At 31.9% G+C, this 15,939-nt stretch overlaps 1 protein-coding gene across 1 annotated transcript; it reads right to left on the reverse strand.

The window, feature by feature from the left end:
* Positions 1-1,542: 1,542 nt before the first annotated feature.
* On the reverse strand, positions 1,543-13,073 carry LOC140062271 (regulator of G-protein signaling 9-binding protein-like). The gene is made up of 7 exons (XM_072108409.1): positions 12,898-13,073; positions 11,598-11,759; positions 9,618-9,784; positions 7,969-8,102; positions 5,616-5,757; positions 4,387-4,534; positions 1,543-3,937 (listed from the first exon to the last, which is right to left on the reverse strand). The coding sequence occupies exons 2-7, from the start codon at positions 11,742-11,744 to the stop codon at positions 3,794-3,796; spliced, it is 882 nt and encodes a 293-aa protein (XP_071964510.1). The 5' UTR covers positions 11,745-11,759; positions 12,898-13,073; the 3' UTR covers positions 1,543-3,793.
* Positions 13,074-15,939: the final 2,866 nt, after the last annotated feature.

Raw genomic sequence — 15,939 nt, forward strand, 5'->3', positions numbered from 1 at the left:
TACAAAATTAACAATATAATTTATATAAGTGACTATCATCCCGTAGTCAACCATGTGTTTAATTTACTATTTTCTATCTCTCTCTCTCCCTGATAATGCCTTGACAATTGTTAACACAGTAATGGTGCATGGCCCGATTGGAATGAATTTGAAGCACTTTGGCCAAACATGCTGATCTCTCTCCCAGAGCAAATAATTGACTTTTGGCATAAAATACTTTCTATCTATAGAAAACTTAAATTATGCACAGTTGATCATGCTTATAGCCTCATCATCCATTTGGAAAACAATCGGTGTAATGGGCCATCCAAGAAAAATAATAAAACTTAAAGAACAATTGATTTGAACATTTTAAAATAACAAATTAAACCATAAAATAAAAAATTAAATATCTCATCATATTTACAGTATTGTTTGTACCTGTAGCAGGTTTTTGGCACATTGAAGAGAATTTACATATTGTGCACACAGACAAAACTAGTATTCCAGATTTGTTATACCTACAAAACAGAATGAAAACAGATTTCCTGTATACTTATTTATCATTGTTAATTTATATTTTGCAGGTAAAAAAAATCACAGACTGGGTACATCAAAGTTAGTAAATATGCTACGTCTACCAAATATTTTGCTTAAATGTTTTAACAGGAATCGACATTTAGCAACCAGCAAATTTACAAGGTATCATGTAGGACAATTTATTAATATGAATAAAAATGCCACAAGGTGTCAAATGAACATTTGGAGATGCACGTCTTCTCAACATTCTGAACGATTAAATAGACTCCAAGAATTACAAGAAAAAGATACAGAAGATTTCAAAGCAATCTACCATCTACCATACATAAAACATCTTCGCTTGTTGTCTAGACTTAAATTGGCTCAGACCATTTTTGTAGTAGGAATAGTTCCTCCACTGGGAATTATGAATTATATGGATTTAATAACTAATGCACAGTTTCTGTATCCTGCTTTTGCAGCCACCTTTGCCCTTGCAATGTTGTACTGGATGAGTTTTTATCTAAGAAGAATCATTGGAATCATATACATCAACCAAAACAGGTCAAAGTTGAAAGTTGCCCATTTAAACTTTTGGGGTCATCGTCAGGAATTTGTAGTTGATGTCAAAGATGTACTTTCGAATTTAGACATAGGAGATTCAAAACAGGTACAGCTGCGCAAGTTTCAGACATTTAAATCAAAACAATGTCTGTATTATGCATTGAAATATGGGAATGTTTTAGATGAAGAAATATTCTATGAGATATTTGGAAAACCAAAATAAAAATTGTTATACTGTATTTGTATTATTTTTGTATATAATTTTTGTTCAAATAAGTACACCATGTACCGAATGAATAATTTATTAACCATCGCTACACTTTCTTTCTATAAAAAGACAAACCATACTGAACTCAAATTGAATACTGTAATGAAAACCATTGGATATACTGTATAAATAAACACATCGCCTGATAATTTTGTTGGTTTATTTGTAATAGTAAGAATAGAAATAAAACCTTAAATTTACCCCCATGGGCTTATGTTCAAGAACATAATAAAAAAAAGTGCAAAATACCTTGTTTCTAAATTTGTACGCAAATAACTAATATGTTTGAGCCAAATGTATTCTTGTATTGCAAACCAGCACACTACTTAAGTAATACTTAATTTAGCTACTTCTCTTCCAATAACTAATTTGCATAAATAAAACATTATTTGCTAACATATTGGTCCAACAAATTATGCATCTAATTAGAGATGTTGGTCACTAAATATATATACATTTATTGCAGCTAATTTAAACAGAATTATCATTAAAAACATCATCAGCATCAAGCCAATATAATTTTTACTACTTAGTTCCTCGCTGCAATATTAATATTTGAGTGGAGTTTTTTTTTGTGATATTTGGCCTACTGTATACTATACTGAATATACATATAATTTTTAGATATTCACCAACAGCCAGCAAGAGACGCAGGATGAATAAGGACCTATATAGGGGTGTCCCAAAGGAGGATTTTACTGTACTATACTTACAGTTTTGAAATAGATATGAAAGAAAAGATATAACTCTGATACAAAATACACTATAATATAATCAATATACCTATCTATAATAGAATTCATATAAAAACTATAATACTCTTACCTATATCTATTGCATTTTAAAATTATAAAAATATGAAGCCTAAGGTAACCAAAAAATATATCAAATAAAAAGAGTAATCGATGAGTTAACATTCACAAATTTAACAATCTGTGAATGAAATATGCACCACCATCTATTGCACTTTTAAAGTAGCTACATTAATACTAAATTGGCCTCAATTTAGTTAACTTAGTTCTTTGTGGCTTATATTTATTTATTTATATGCTGTACTATTTATATTAATTACAGTACTACAGGAAAGACTATACACTTCAAACAATATCTCTTAATAAAATATTTACAATTTCTCTACCTTCTAAGTACACATGATTGAAAAATACCTACATAACTGGGAAATTTAAATTTCCCATTTTGTTTTAAACAAGTACAGTGTAGGAATGATTGTATTAGGAAATGGCTGTACGGTAAATGAACATTTTAAGCATACTAGAAGATCCAGATTTGGTCCGATTTATATATACACATTTTCAATAATAATAATTTAAATGTACAATTTTCACAAACTTTATACAGAACATTCTCTTACCAGACATTTTACTACATGTATATCATATAATATACAAATAATTAACATTTATGACTTGAATGGAGAGAATATTTCCATGAGTTGACAGTACAAATACAAACAGTTGTTAGTTATATAGAGCAAATCAGGCAAAGAACATTAATTATTATTATTATTATTATTATTATTCACCAGCCTACCATGTCAAACAACAAGCTAAGCATTCAATAGTACTTTCAAACATTTTTTTAAAGGCATGGCTGGCATGTAATATGAAATTAACCAATCATATCGCAGGGATACATTTATATTATACATCATAACAGACCATTCTGTATTCACGTTTGTTACACTTTCACATATTGCAGGTAGATATTTGATATAACAATACACATCTATATGATCATAATAAAAAATACTTTAGTAATAAAAAATGTCACTAATATCAGCAAAATTGGTCATAATTGTTTAAAAAAGTCTTATAGCACCCTCTAGAATCTTAATTTTTTAATTCAACTACCAAAATACCAACATCACTCCACATTGATTGTAAAATGTACTCCAAAAATAAAGATTGATTGTAGAATACACTCAACAATACAGACTGATTGTAGAATGTCAGAATGCACTTCGGATATACAGATTGATTGCAGAATCCACTCCACAGATATACAGATTGATTGCAGAATCCACTCTACAGATATACAGATTGATTGCAGAAGCATTCCACAGATATACAGATGATTGATTGCAGAATACACTACACAGATATACAGATTGATTGCAGAATCCACTCCACAGATATACAGATTGATTGCAGAAGCATTCCACAGATATACAGATTGATTGCAGAATCCACTCCACAGATATACAGATTGATTGCAGAATACACTCCACAGATACACAGATTGATTGCAGAATACACTCCACAGGTATACAGGTTGATTGCAGATAACTTCAGATATATAGATTGATTATAGAATACACTTCACAGTTACAGATTGATTGCAGATGACTTCACAGATAATACATATTGAATGCAGAATACAGCATCACTCCACAGATATACTGATTGCTCACTCCAGAGAGATTGTACAACATAAAATAGTCTATTACTTTCTCTCAGCATCATCATTTTCAGCAACTATCAATACAACACATACCATAATGACAGCAATAAACAAAGTAAATGACATCATTGCTATCGTCATTTGGCAAAGACAACGGTTATTTCTTGGCACACGTAAATCTGCAACCTAAAAATAGAATTTGATAATATATTTAACGTTTTTGTTAATACATTCCATGCTTTGGGGATTGCCTGGCATATTTATTGTTTACTATAGATGCCAATGCTTGATATTTTTTAATAGCACCCTCTATGTTTGGATGTAACAATATAGCACCTTCTATGGCTTGGCCATGCTTTATAACTTCTAAAGTTACTAAAATTGTGAAAACCCAATCTTATCCATTACACAATTAATTTTTTTATCAATAAATTATGGAGAATCAGACCAACAAAATAAAACAATTCTCATATTTTAAATTATCCTTTGTTCCAAAATGAAATACACACTTTTTGTTGCAATATTTTGTATATTTTATAGTGATTTAAATATTTTTCTAATATTAAATTTAAATGTGAGTAATGTATGTCTAAAATAAAACATATCAGAGAAAGAAGTGATGAAACCAAGCTTACGGAATCATTAGGCGTTGACGTGCCTTCACTTATGGTACTTTGTGACTTGTTTACTATTTTACTGTCAGACACCGGGTCAATCATCCATGGCTTTACATCCACTTTCCGTTGCATCTCACCTCGCATTTCACGCAAATCATGAATTTCTCTGCAAAATATGAATAAAGGGTTGCAGTTTAACAACAAAAAAGCATGGCCTCTCTTTGGCTTGTATGACATTTTGAAACTGAGGAGTGTAAAACTGAGAATGGATTTACAATATAAATCTTGAAATGTATTTCAGTATCATGTTTATTGAACAGAAAGAATCTTGCCAATTAGAGGAGGAATAAAACTATAGTTTATCCCACTGATGCTTAGAGATTGCAGCCAAAATTGTTGTTAGTTACAACCCTGGCACTAGGTCAGGATTGAACCCTGGCACTAGGTCAGGATTGAACCCTGGCACTAGGTCAGGATTGAACCCTGGCACTAGGTTTAGGATTGAACCCTAGCACTAGGTCAGGATTGAATCCTAGAACTAGGTCAGGATTGAACCCTAGCACTAGGTCAGGATTGAACCCTAGCACTAGGTCAGGATTGAACCTTAGCACTAGGTCGTGATTGAACCTTAGCACTAGGTCAGGATTGAACCCTAGCACTAGGTCAGGATTGAACCCTAGCACTAGGTCAGGATTGAACCTTAGCACTAGGTCGGGATTGAACCCTGGCAGGATTGAACCCTGGATGTTGGGATGGAAGGAAAATATTAAAAATGTTAAAATGTTAACCAAGAACCTATACAGCTCCACTACCAACATCAATTTACTAGAATGAGTGATAAACACCTGGTGCTAGAACTTTGATCTTAACTTAGTATTCATCTTTACTCTAATTTATAATCATTAATAATCTATGTAGCAGCGTGGTAATGATGATGCCTGTAATTATTAGTTAATGCTTGTGGTCATTAAGGAGACGGCTGTTATACAATTTGCCATTCTCATTTATTGTTACTGTTTAATAATTTCCTAAATGATTATCAACATCATGGGTGTTAAGTAGTGATGATCAAAGTCTATCTATAAACCTCTAATATATATATATATGAACCTAGGTTTGAAAAAGTGGAAAAATTGTAAACTGGAAATACCTACATTTGTTAGAATTTGTTGTATTTGATGTATATGATAAATAAAAAAGTACTGTCTGTTGGGTGGGTGCTATGAGTCACCTACCAAAAAACTCACTTTTCTAAACTCTTAAGTTCTTTCATTTCAAAGTTCTTCTTGGTGACCATCGGTGAGTCTAAGTTTTCAACACTCACAGGAATATTGTCTAAGACAAGTGGTGCTGACAGACCTGTGTTTATTACCAATGAAATTGATGATCCTGTAAAATATCAAATAATAAGTAGTATAGTACATCAATTATGGACATAAAGTATTTTCTGTCCAACTGATGAAGACATGATTACTACAATAGTTTTATTTTTTATAATCATTTATACGAAAAAAGAGTTGATCGTTATAAATAAACATTTTTGCTATACTGCACACATGGGTATAAAATGACTGGAATTGCACTGGGAAGGCTGAGGTTTTAAACTACATTTTAAAATTATCTGCCATTAGATATTATAAATTATATAACACCTAAATAAATTCCTGTCATTTGATTGGAAGAATGTGGATCACGTGGCATGCAATAGTACGCACTATTCAACAGCGTTAAATAGTACTTTTTGAAACATTTTTGTGTACGAAAAATAAAACTTTTCGTGGATGAAAAAAAATCTGGTATACAAATTACCCTAAATTTTAGTAATACTGTAATATGGCTCTGTACTGTGAAATACAACAGCGCCACCTGTCGTCTGGTCTTAGTTTCGTTTGTAAACACCACCGCGAGCAGCAGATTTTTGTGTACGATTTGGACATATATGTACTAATTTCATTCAAAAAGGCATTTAAATTAGCATTAGATTGTTTTTAGGATTTTTATTAATTAATGGGAACATCCCTACAAGACGTGGAATTGTTGGAAAAACCATAATTAGCCTAGATGATTCCAATTGTCTGTCGAAGTTTTGCCTTTCAGCCAAGCCTAGGCTAGGCCATGATAGTATTAAGCTAGGTCTAGCCTACGCGTTTTAGCCTTGCTAGGCCTAGGATTATTTGGTCGTTTGTTGACATAATTAACACTAAAGTAGGTGTGTTTATGAAATCCATATAAATATAACATTTAATATAAAATTATTAAAAATCAAATGTTACTGTTTTTGAATGTGAATGAAATGTAGTATTAGGCCTTGGATAGGGCTACCTTATTTATTTGATTCAAATGACAGGAATTTATTTAGATGTTATATTATACAAATAATGAATGTTTATGAGTGTAATGGTACAAATAATGGCATGAAGTGAATGATGAAAGGTTATATCAACGAGGCAACGCCGAGTTGATATAACCTGTCATCATCACCAAATGCCATTATTTGTACCATTACACAAATATAAAACATTCATTATTTGTTTAATATAACATCTAAATAGATTCCTGTCATTTGAATCAAATATAAGGTATTAACTATTATTATTATTATTAATATTAATCATAAAAATTAAATATTATGGGTTTCTAACTCTAACGCCCGTATTCTTAAACCGGACTTTAGTTGTAGTTTGAAGTTCGACTTGAAAAAGTCGTAGTTCGAGCTATTACTTCAAATTCGATTGAAAAACGAAGTAGTCGAAGTTTGCAGTTCGACTTAATGAAGTCAAGCTTTTAGTCGAGTTGCACACGTCTGGGTAACAAAGGCTATACATTGGCCAACGACAAGAGAGTATTTGAGGAGTAGACGAAATTTTGCGCATTGATATCACTTTCCATTTTCTTACAACACTTTTTACGCATCAGGACTATATACATGAAAAGTAATTTTAATCGTTAATTATTAGAACAAGATCAGTATCAATTTAACAGTGAAGTACTTTTGATTAACAACAAACAAAATATTCAAAATATATTCAGGAACCATGGCGGTACGGTAACTTTTATATTTTCTAGGCCCCCAACAAAGTATGATCGCAACGAACCACGCACTTCATCACGTGACAAGAAAGCGCTAGGCCCCCTAAACATTCCATCGCGTGGTGAATTTCCGCATCTGCCATTGTCGCTATGGCGTGACGTTGTTCAAGTCGGACTTGCGCGAAGAAAATAATGTAATTGGTATACGGTTGTAAATAAAGATTATTTTCATTATTATAACTTATACCAATGTATACTTAATTAAGCTAATATAAAAATAGATATTTCTTTTTTCAATATCTGGCCAATATAACAACTCAATGACTGTTACGTTTTTCATAAACGTCGTTTAAAAACCATTTAGTCGACCATTTAGCCTGCCCCCCTCCAGGACTAAAAAAATCGATCAAAAGTCGTCTCGATTTAGTCGAGGTTGGCCTGAATTAGTCGGCGATTTAGTTGAAGTTCGGTTTATGAATTAAAATGACGTCATTTTAAAAGTTTTAGCTCGAACTACGACTAAAGTCCGGTTTAAGAATACGGGCGTTAAACTCAATTATCATCACTAACCATTCACCATAGGAAAAGAACGTTCTAACTCCAGTGATTTTCTCATGTGTTTCTCCAAGACTTCAAGACATGCAGAGAAGGTGTGCCATAGTCGGTCATATCCACTTCCTTCTGGCATACAAAAATCTAAACGCCTAGTTAAAATATAAATAAATAAAAAACATAAGTATAAAAAAGCACACCAACCAAGAGTAGTGTTGGTAGTGCCACTTACTCGTATAAACCAACAATATACATTAACAGAAGAGTAGAATATAATATGAAAAGAAAAACTTTGTTGATTACCCCTATCAGATAATAGAATGGTCTGTGAACTGTGCAAGTGGGAATATCCCAACTCGCCATTCCCAAAACATATACCAAGAGAAATCGAGGGCTGATTTTAAATTGAAAGAACACTGGTGACTGTCTTATTATAGTTAAATGTTTGTTAATTACTTTTTTAGTTTTCTTATGCTTGAAACATTCATAGTTTAAATATGTTTCACCTATGTGTCAACAAATTTGTTTTTGTGGAAAGCAAATGTCATTACAGGATAAATATAAATTGACCTTTTAAGCTTTTAGTTTCATCTTAAATTTGCGTTTTTTACGGTTGAGTATTGTACTGTATGTCATTCTTGTATCAATCAAATATATGAAGCCAACAAGTTGTTTAACTATATCAGTTCATAAATCACATTTAATTAAAATTATTGATTGATCGTAAAATCACAATAACTAATCATGTCAGCAGACTTGCACAAAATCAAGCACAATATGATAAGTAATTTGATACTTAATATAATTAACATATGAATGGAGGTTTGTACTAATTAAAAGTACTACACAAGAAACAACTTAAATTATTAAAATATTTAAACAGTATACTCCAAATGTAGTCATTTAAATATTTAAACAGTACGGTATATTCCTAATGCAGTCATTTAAATAAAATTATTATTTTTAGCGATTGTATTGATAAAAAAATCTGAATATTGTTCCTATCTTGAAAAAATAATATTTATTTCACGTCTTAAAGTGTCAGACTTAATTAAGATAACTCAAGGCTGGTTGCTATAGTGATCGGTATACAATTGTAAACAGAATATTTAAAAGATGATGTTTTTTTATAGCAATTGTTTGACAACGTCTCTTTATCATCGCCATTAGTTTGTTTGATGTACAGTGCTAGTGTTAGTTTACTGTATTAAAGGTAGTCAGAATTGTATTAATTATCTCAGTAATAAATACAGTAATACAATGCAGCGTAATAACATATTCTATATACGCACTTAGTATAAAAATACCCCAATGTAAAAGAAATAATGTTTAAAACATATTCTTTTACAATACAGTCAACTCTCCCAATACCAGTCATGGGTTGGTGTATATACAGTTAGTAACACCGCAAAAAGTATGGTATTCAGAATGTATTTTATATAGTAAAAAAAAAGTCTGCTAAGTTTCCAATAATAGGAGAGTTTGCGAGCAAAAACGCCTTCACCAAGGAGAGGGATGGGTTAAAAATTAAACTCTATGGTTTATTTACAATTTGTGATAATGGGTTCTAAGATATTTTCATGAATGATTGTGAAATCAAAACAGTATGACCAACTAGCGATGAATTGCCTACTTTTGAGTAAGGAGCAAAGGTCAACGACTCTTACCTTTGCATATGTGGCATCAGTTCCTCTTTACTCTTTTGAGCTAACTCACTCGCTTTCCGTCTTGTCTTTTTTAACTCATCTCTAAGGAATTCTGAATCACTTGATCCTCCAAGACCAACCACTAAATTTCTATATCTTGCTGTTTCTGAATTAAATTCTTTTAGTAGCTAACAGTAGAAAGGAACAAGAATAAATTAGTTTTGTAGATACTATTATATAATTGTAACAGATCAAAGCAGATTTTATGTAACACTGTATGTAAACAACTTAGATAATACCATGCTTCAACTGGTTCAACACAGGTTCTGTGTACTAAAGCAACAATCAATTTATCGAAAGCTATGCTATGAGGAATCATTATAGTGACCTATGCTATGAGGAATCATTATACCTATGCTACTACTACTGTACACGGTATCCCAGTTAAACACTATATTATCTAAATGTATTTCATAGATTCTAGACAGATTCATCAGATCATTGTTATTGAGTTTATTACAGTATTACCATTACTTGTGCCTTAAATTAGGGTTTCCATGGTGAAGTAAAGTATTTTAAACAATAAATTTAAAGTTAAACACATTCACATGAATATTCATATTTTATATGATACATTAGAACATCTTCATTTATGTACATACTAATTAAACAGCGTGTGGGTGGACTTAGAATTAATGTCTCTGGTTATACATCCCATTCAGGGTCCTTTTAAAATACCTGACAAAAATAAAAGGATGTAGGTACTTTTTTTTAATTCTACTTCAATTTTAATTCAATCATTAATTTTTTTAATTAAATTGTCTTTACTCACAAAGATCACCTACAATTTATTAAACTGAAGAATTAAACTCTAGTAAATTTATGCAAGCATAAATTTTCAGAGAACAAATTCTGGCATACTGTATGATCTGCCATATTCGATATTCAAAGAATAATTTCATAAATAATTATAAAATCATAACTATGAATTTTCATCAACAAATCTATGCATTCTAGGCTTACTACCAGTACCACTATAGAAATTATTGATAGCCCTTTTTTAACGAGAGTTAAGATTGATTTGAAATATCGGGAACCTTCCATGACTATCTGGAAAGTCTGCAAGAAGCAAATTAGGAAGGTTTAAAGGCTATCAGAGGCTTGAAAGGAAGGATTTCAGTAGGAAAAGGGAGCAGCAGTTAGTATTTCCTTTAAAATATGTTACACACAGTTTTATAATAGTTTAACAAATACAATACCACATTTACCATGTTAAACACAAGCTGAAATATTACACAAAAAAAGGCATGTTTACTGCAGCTATACATACTGTTGGCAAATATAATAATAATAAATTTCAAATAAACAATACATAATTGTGTCTCAGTTCTCACTAATAAAAATGTTAAAAATTTAGTAAAATAAATAATTAGCCTTATACAGATCTATAACAAAAGACTAGTGTGTTTATGCAAATTAGCAAGTTATGTAATAGGACTGCATTATTATCATAGCAACAACAGCTTGTTACATGGTTTGGAATTTGAGTTAGTACAGTATTTTATTTTGGGTGATTAATTGAATTGTGCTAATGTTTACCTCACTTTTTTCTTAGTATAATATATTTGTCTACGATAAGAAGCCCCTAACAATGTATTATGGAATATTTTAGTATCTGTTTTTAACATTTTAACTGTGGTGGATATATTAATATACAGTATTAAGAGAGCCTTATAGATATTGTTCCATGATTTTTTTATATTATTAAATAGTCATTCATTGACTAAAAAATTGAATCTAAATATAATATAAATAACTGTAGTAACAAAAATTATGTTACCTGGAAGCCCACAATGAGCAATTGTTTAAATGTAACTGTTTGTGAGTAAAGTGTTTTTATGCGGAAGTGAATAAACTTATTTCAACTACAAAATGACCTAGATTTTAAAGTTTCATTTTATTTTATTCATCTTATGTCTGTCCTTGTAAAAAAAAACTTACAGTGACACACTCATTACACAAATCACTACTAGATATCTGTAACTCATTAGTGTCATTGGTAACATCATCCTCATCAGCTTGTATCTGTCCATTCTCACGTGTATATTCACCTACCTCGTCTGCATCATCTGATAATGATAGAGGCATAGTTCAAATTCGCACCTAAAAAATACAGTTTATATAATTATGTTTATGAATGTGTGCTCAGTCTTTGAAAATTATTTAAAAAAATGTTGTTTCTGAAAAAAAAAATCAGAAATTAATAGTTAAAATAGTTTATAATTAGTAATAGAGTATTTATTACCAATAGGGCGTTCTTGTTATGCCTACAATACAAGCGGAATACCAGAGTACATTTGTTAACCCACCAATATTATAATATAATACTGTTGATTGAGGAAAGATGAATTGACCGTAGTATATTGCTATGGATATAATAATAATACAAGTTACCCACAAAAGTGTACATGCAGAAATTAACTAGATGTTAATTACAAACCATTATGCATAAGACACAGACTTTTTTTATTTGCTTTTTATTTTTACTGCAATTATAATGACAGAGAACCTTATTGAAAATATAAATTCAAACTGTTTCCACTTTTGGCAGGCAACTGTTACGGCTTTGATGTTTATTCCATAACACGCTACTTTTTATTTCATGGGGGAATCCCCGGATTGTATCACGGTAATCAAAATCATAATGCTGAAGAACAACAGGCGCACAGGAAGGTTTACATTTAATTAGTAAAATTTTATAAACAATCATATTTTTACTATAACGGTAATTTGGAAAAGCACATCCTGTCCTCACCTGTATTAAAGTAAATGAAATATATAATTAGCATAATAAATACTAATCGTCTAAAAAAATTAATAATCTACAGTAGGCATCCATAACTATAAAAAACCATCACGAAATGTATATTCACGAAAATGTATATATTGCGCCAAATACAATGGCGCAACGCAATAAAACCCAATCGATTTTAAAAACACGCCAGATATGATAAAAAAAATGCATAGCTAGACTGACGTGCGCCATAAAAAAAATCCAAAAGTTGGATTGCGACCAAAATAAAACGTCCCCGATCGTCTTGTTTGTTGGGCCCTATCGTCTGGGCCCGATCGTCTCTGGTCCCGATCGTCTGATATAACCATCCATAGTCTAGGAAGCCGAACCCGAAGGAGGCCGCCTGGCCTAGGATAGATCGGGAATCCGGCTAGATCCTAGCCTAAAGTAAAATATTAGGCCTAGTAATTAAATTGTCGACCTGCAAATGTTTTTGTATTTATTTACCTTACGATGTGTTAGACATGTCCCTCAAATCCGGTGTTTTATGTACAACGTTAATTATTTATGAGGGTAGGTAGTTAGTAGTAGTAGTGTTGTTCTCTCAACTTTTTATTAATTTTTTTAATTTATTGAAGTTGCGCCCTCTATTGTGGTATGTTGTGTCATACACGTCACATTGGTCATCCACCACCACACCATCAAAGATCTTAGTAGTCCATCCATGGCATGATGATGGCGCGGCAGGCACACTACGCGTATCTAGACACGGTAAGTGCATGCGCCAATCAACAATTAATAAATCATTCTGAATAAACAATATTTAATTAAAAATAATCAAATGATAAATATGAATACATGCGTTCACATTAAAAATTATCATAATTAATTTTTTAATTAATTATGATAAGTTTTTCAACAAAAACTTTAAAAATAAATCCAAATTAGTATATAATATAAATTATAGGCTACATATTAGTATAATAAAAAATATAATTCAATTAAAAAACAGATATAAGTTTTTAGTCGCGTGGATGCGACTCTATATTATAGTTCACTATGTCGGTCGGTCGGTCTGTCGGTCTGTCTGTCGGTCCGGTATCACTATGCGTTTTAGCACGCGACTTATGGCTGTTGGCCTTGTTTACGAAAGGTTAGCAAAGGAGTGTTACAAAATAGTATCTATTTGATTCCATATTAAATAAAAGTCCAATTGAGATTTAGAAGAATTGAAATGCGCGTTTACAAATTAAAAAAGTTTATACAGAGGGGCGTAGGGGATTCGGAGGAGCCTACAACTTTGATTTTTTTTTATACGATTTGAGGCTAATTTGTGTATTTGTATGTTTTTCAACTTCTTTCAAGAAAATGTGTTAAAAAGTTAAAATTAAATAAACCCAAACATCGATTGGAGGCCAAATTTGTGCATTGTTTTTTTTATAGAAAAAATGCCTATAATATACCTTATATAGATAGCGATTAGTATTATGTATGAATTATGACATTTGAGTATGACGGTAGGAATTGCAAAGATAGCTTACCTATTTCCCAAATTAAACAAGAAAATCTTATTTTTCATTCAAAAAAAAATAAAAATACTCGTAACAAAAATAACTAGAGGGTACTCCGAGAGTACAAACCTCCGCCTACTGTAAAATTCCCCTACAGAAAATGTCCCCGAAAAAAAAAAAAAAAATTTTTTTTTTATTAGGTCTAAGTGTAAATAGGCTAACTGCACACTACAAAGTTGTGAATGCAAGTTTGGTGTAATGATTATGTATCCAGCCTCTCACAGTTGGGATCGCTGGTTCAAGTCCCACTGAAGCTTTTTTTTTTATTACCTCCGCCAAGGAGGTTAAGTTTTCACCCCCGTATGTGTGTGGATGTGTGTGTGTCTGTGAACAGCCTGGAGGCCACAGTTTTCATCCGATTTTCACCAAATTTGGCCACAATGATCTATGCCCCAAAAGCTTGGACGAGTTCGACTGGGAGGGGAAAAGGTCATAGGCCAAGGTCACAACTAACAACAAACTATTTTAATGCCTAGAGGCCACAGTTTTTATCCGATTCTCACCAAACATAATATAATTGTGTTTAAATTTTGAAGGGTTAGGGTCAAAGATCAAGGTACACAAAAAAAAGAAACAAAAAAAAGAAATAAAAAAATAATAATAACTAGAGGGTACTCTGAGAGTACAAACCTCCGCCTACTGTAAAATTTCCCTACATAAAATGTCCCCGGAAAATATATCTATTTAAAAAAATTTCTTTTCATTAGTTTTAAGTGTAAATAGGCTAACTGCACACTACAAAGTTGTGAATGAGAGTTTGGTGTAATGGTTATGTATCCAGCCTCTTACAGTTGAAGTCGCTGGGTAAATTTTTTTTTTTTTTTTTTTTTTTTTTTTTTTTGTGGACCTTGATCTTTAACCCTGACCCTTCAAAATTTAAACACAATTCTGAGAATCGGATAAAAACTGTGGTCTCTAGGAAGTAAAATAGTTTTTTGTTAGTTGTGACCTTGACCTATGACCTTTTCCCCTCCAAATAGATCATTGTGGCCAAATTTGGTGAGAATCGGATAAAAACTGTAGCCTCCAGGCTGTTCACAGACACACACACACAAACATACAGAGGTGAAAACATAACCTCCTTGGCGGAGGTAATAATCTAGAGCTGTGAGCATTCAACAGAACATTACCCGTTACGCCACACAAAGTACATAACTGAATAGCAGCTGACAATCGTATAATTATACATACTTCATACGTAATTCATCATTACGTCATAAATATGCATATTAACCTTGTTAACAGCAAGATGACCGGTTGCTCAGGCAATAGAGTATCGTGTTGATACACGAATGTCGTGGGTTAGATTCCCACGCTGGTCGGAACGTTCCGTAGTGGAATAGAGTTAGAGTTAAAGCTATGCGAGCTACTATGTTCACAGAATTATATAATAATAATACATAATAATAATACGTCCACAACACATCATGAGACAGCACCAGCAATGCATCTGATGATGATGTGGTGGAAACTACCCCGAGGCTGTGGGCAGGGCCTTAGTGCTGAGGCAGATAGAGCACACCATAACATCTCTTCTTTTTTGGCTTGCGCCACCTGCATTCGATCTCGTAAATTTAATTTTTAGCGCCCTAAATTTGTATGTGTAAAGCCTAACTTCGAAGAAGTCCGCCTAATATGAAACCGAGTATTATAAATAAATATGGATAGTTAAAATGTTAACATTGTTTTATGAATAAAATTAGTAATATACGGTAGGCTTTTGTGTGTATTTTATAATGTTGTTCTGTTAAATCACCGCCATGGCCCCATGAATTATGCCTCGCTGGCTCGCACGTTAGCAACACCAACTGTGATAGGGGCTGGTCTTAGAGACTTACATATTTCGTTTCATATTCCAATGGAGAAGACTTTTTGAAAAAAAAAACCTGAGGAATCTTGAAATTTATGAATATCCCCTTAACTTAATAAAAAAAAAACAGTGGAGTAATGCGATACGGAAAAAAACAATAATTATAAT

This window comes from Antedon mediterranea, chromosome 11 (genome assembly GCF_964355755.1).
Source record: "Antedon mediterranea chromosome 11, ecAntMedi1.1, whole genome shotgun sequence".
Classification (NCBI taxonomy): domain Eukaryota; kingdom Metazoa; phylum Echinodermata; class Crinoidea; order Comatulida; family Antedonidae; genus Antedon; species Antedon mediterranea.

What these genes read in the sequence shown, in the direction of transcription:
- LOC140062271 (XM_072108409.1), bottom strand. Translation starts at nt 11,744, where the DNA reads ATGCCTCTATCATTATCAGATGATGCAGACGAGGTAGGTGAATATACA. An exon ending in TGTGTAATGAGTGTGTCACT is followed by an intron (nt 9,785 to 11,597) that starts GTAAGTTTTTTT and finishes TTCTACTGTTAG; the next exon opens with CTACTAAAAGAATTTAATTC. An exon ending in CGTCAACGCCTAATGATTCC is followed by an intron (nt 3,938 to 4,386) that starts GTAAGCTTGGTT and finishes TTCTATTTTTAG; the next exon opens with GTTGCAGATTTACGTGTGCC.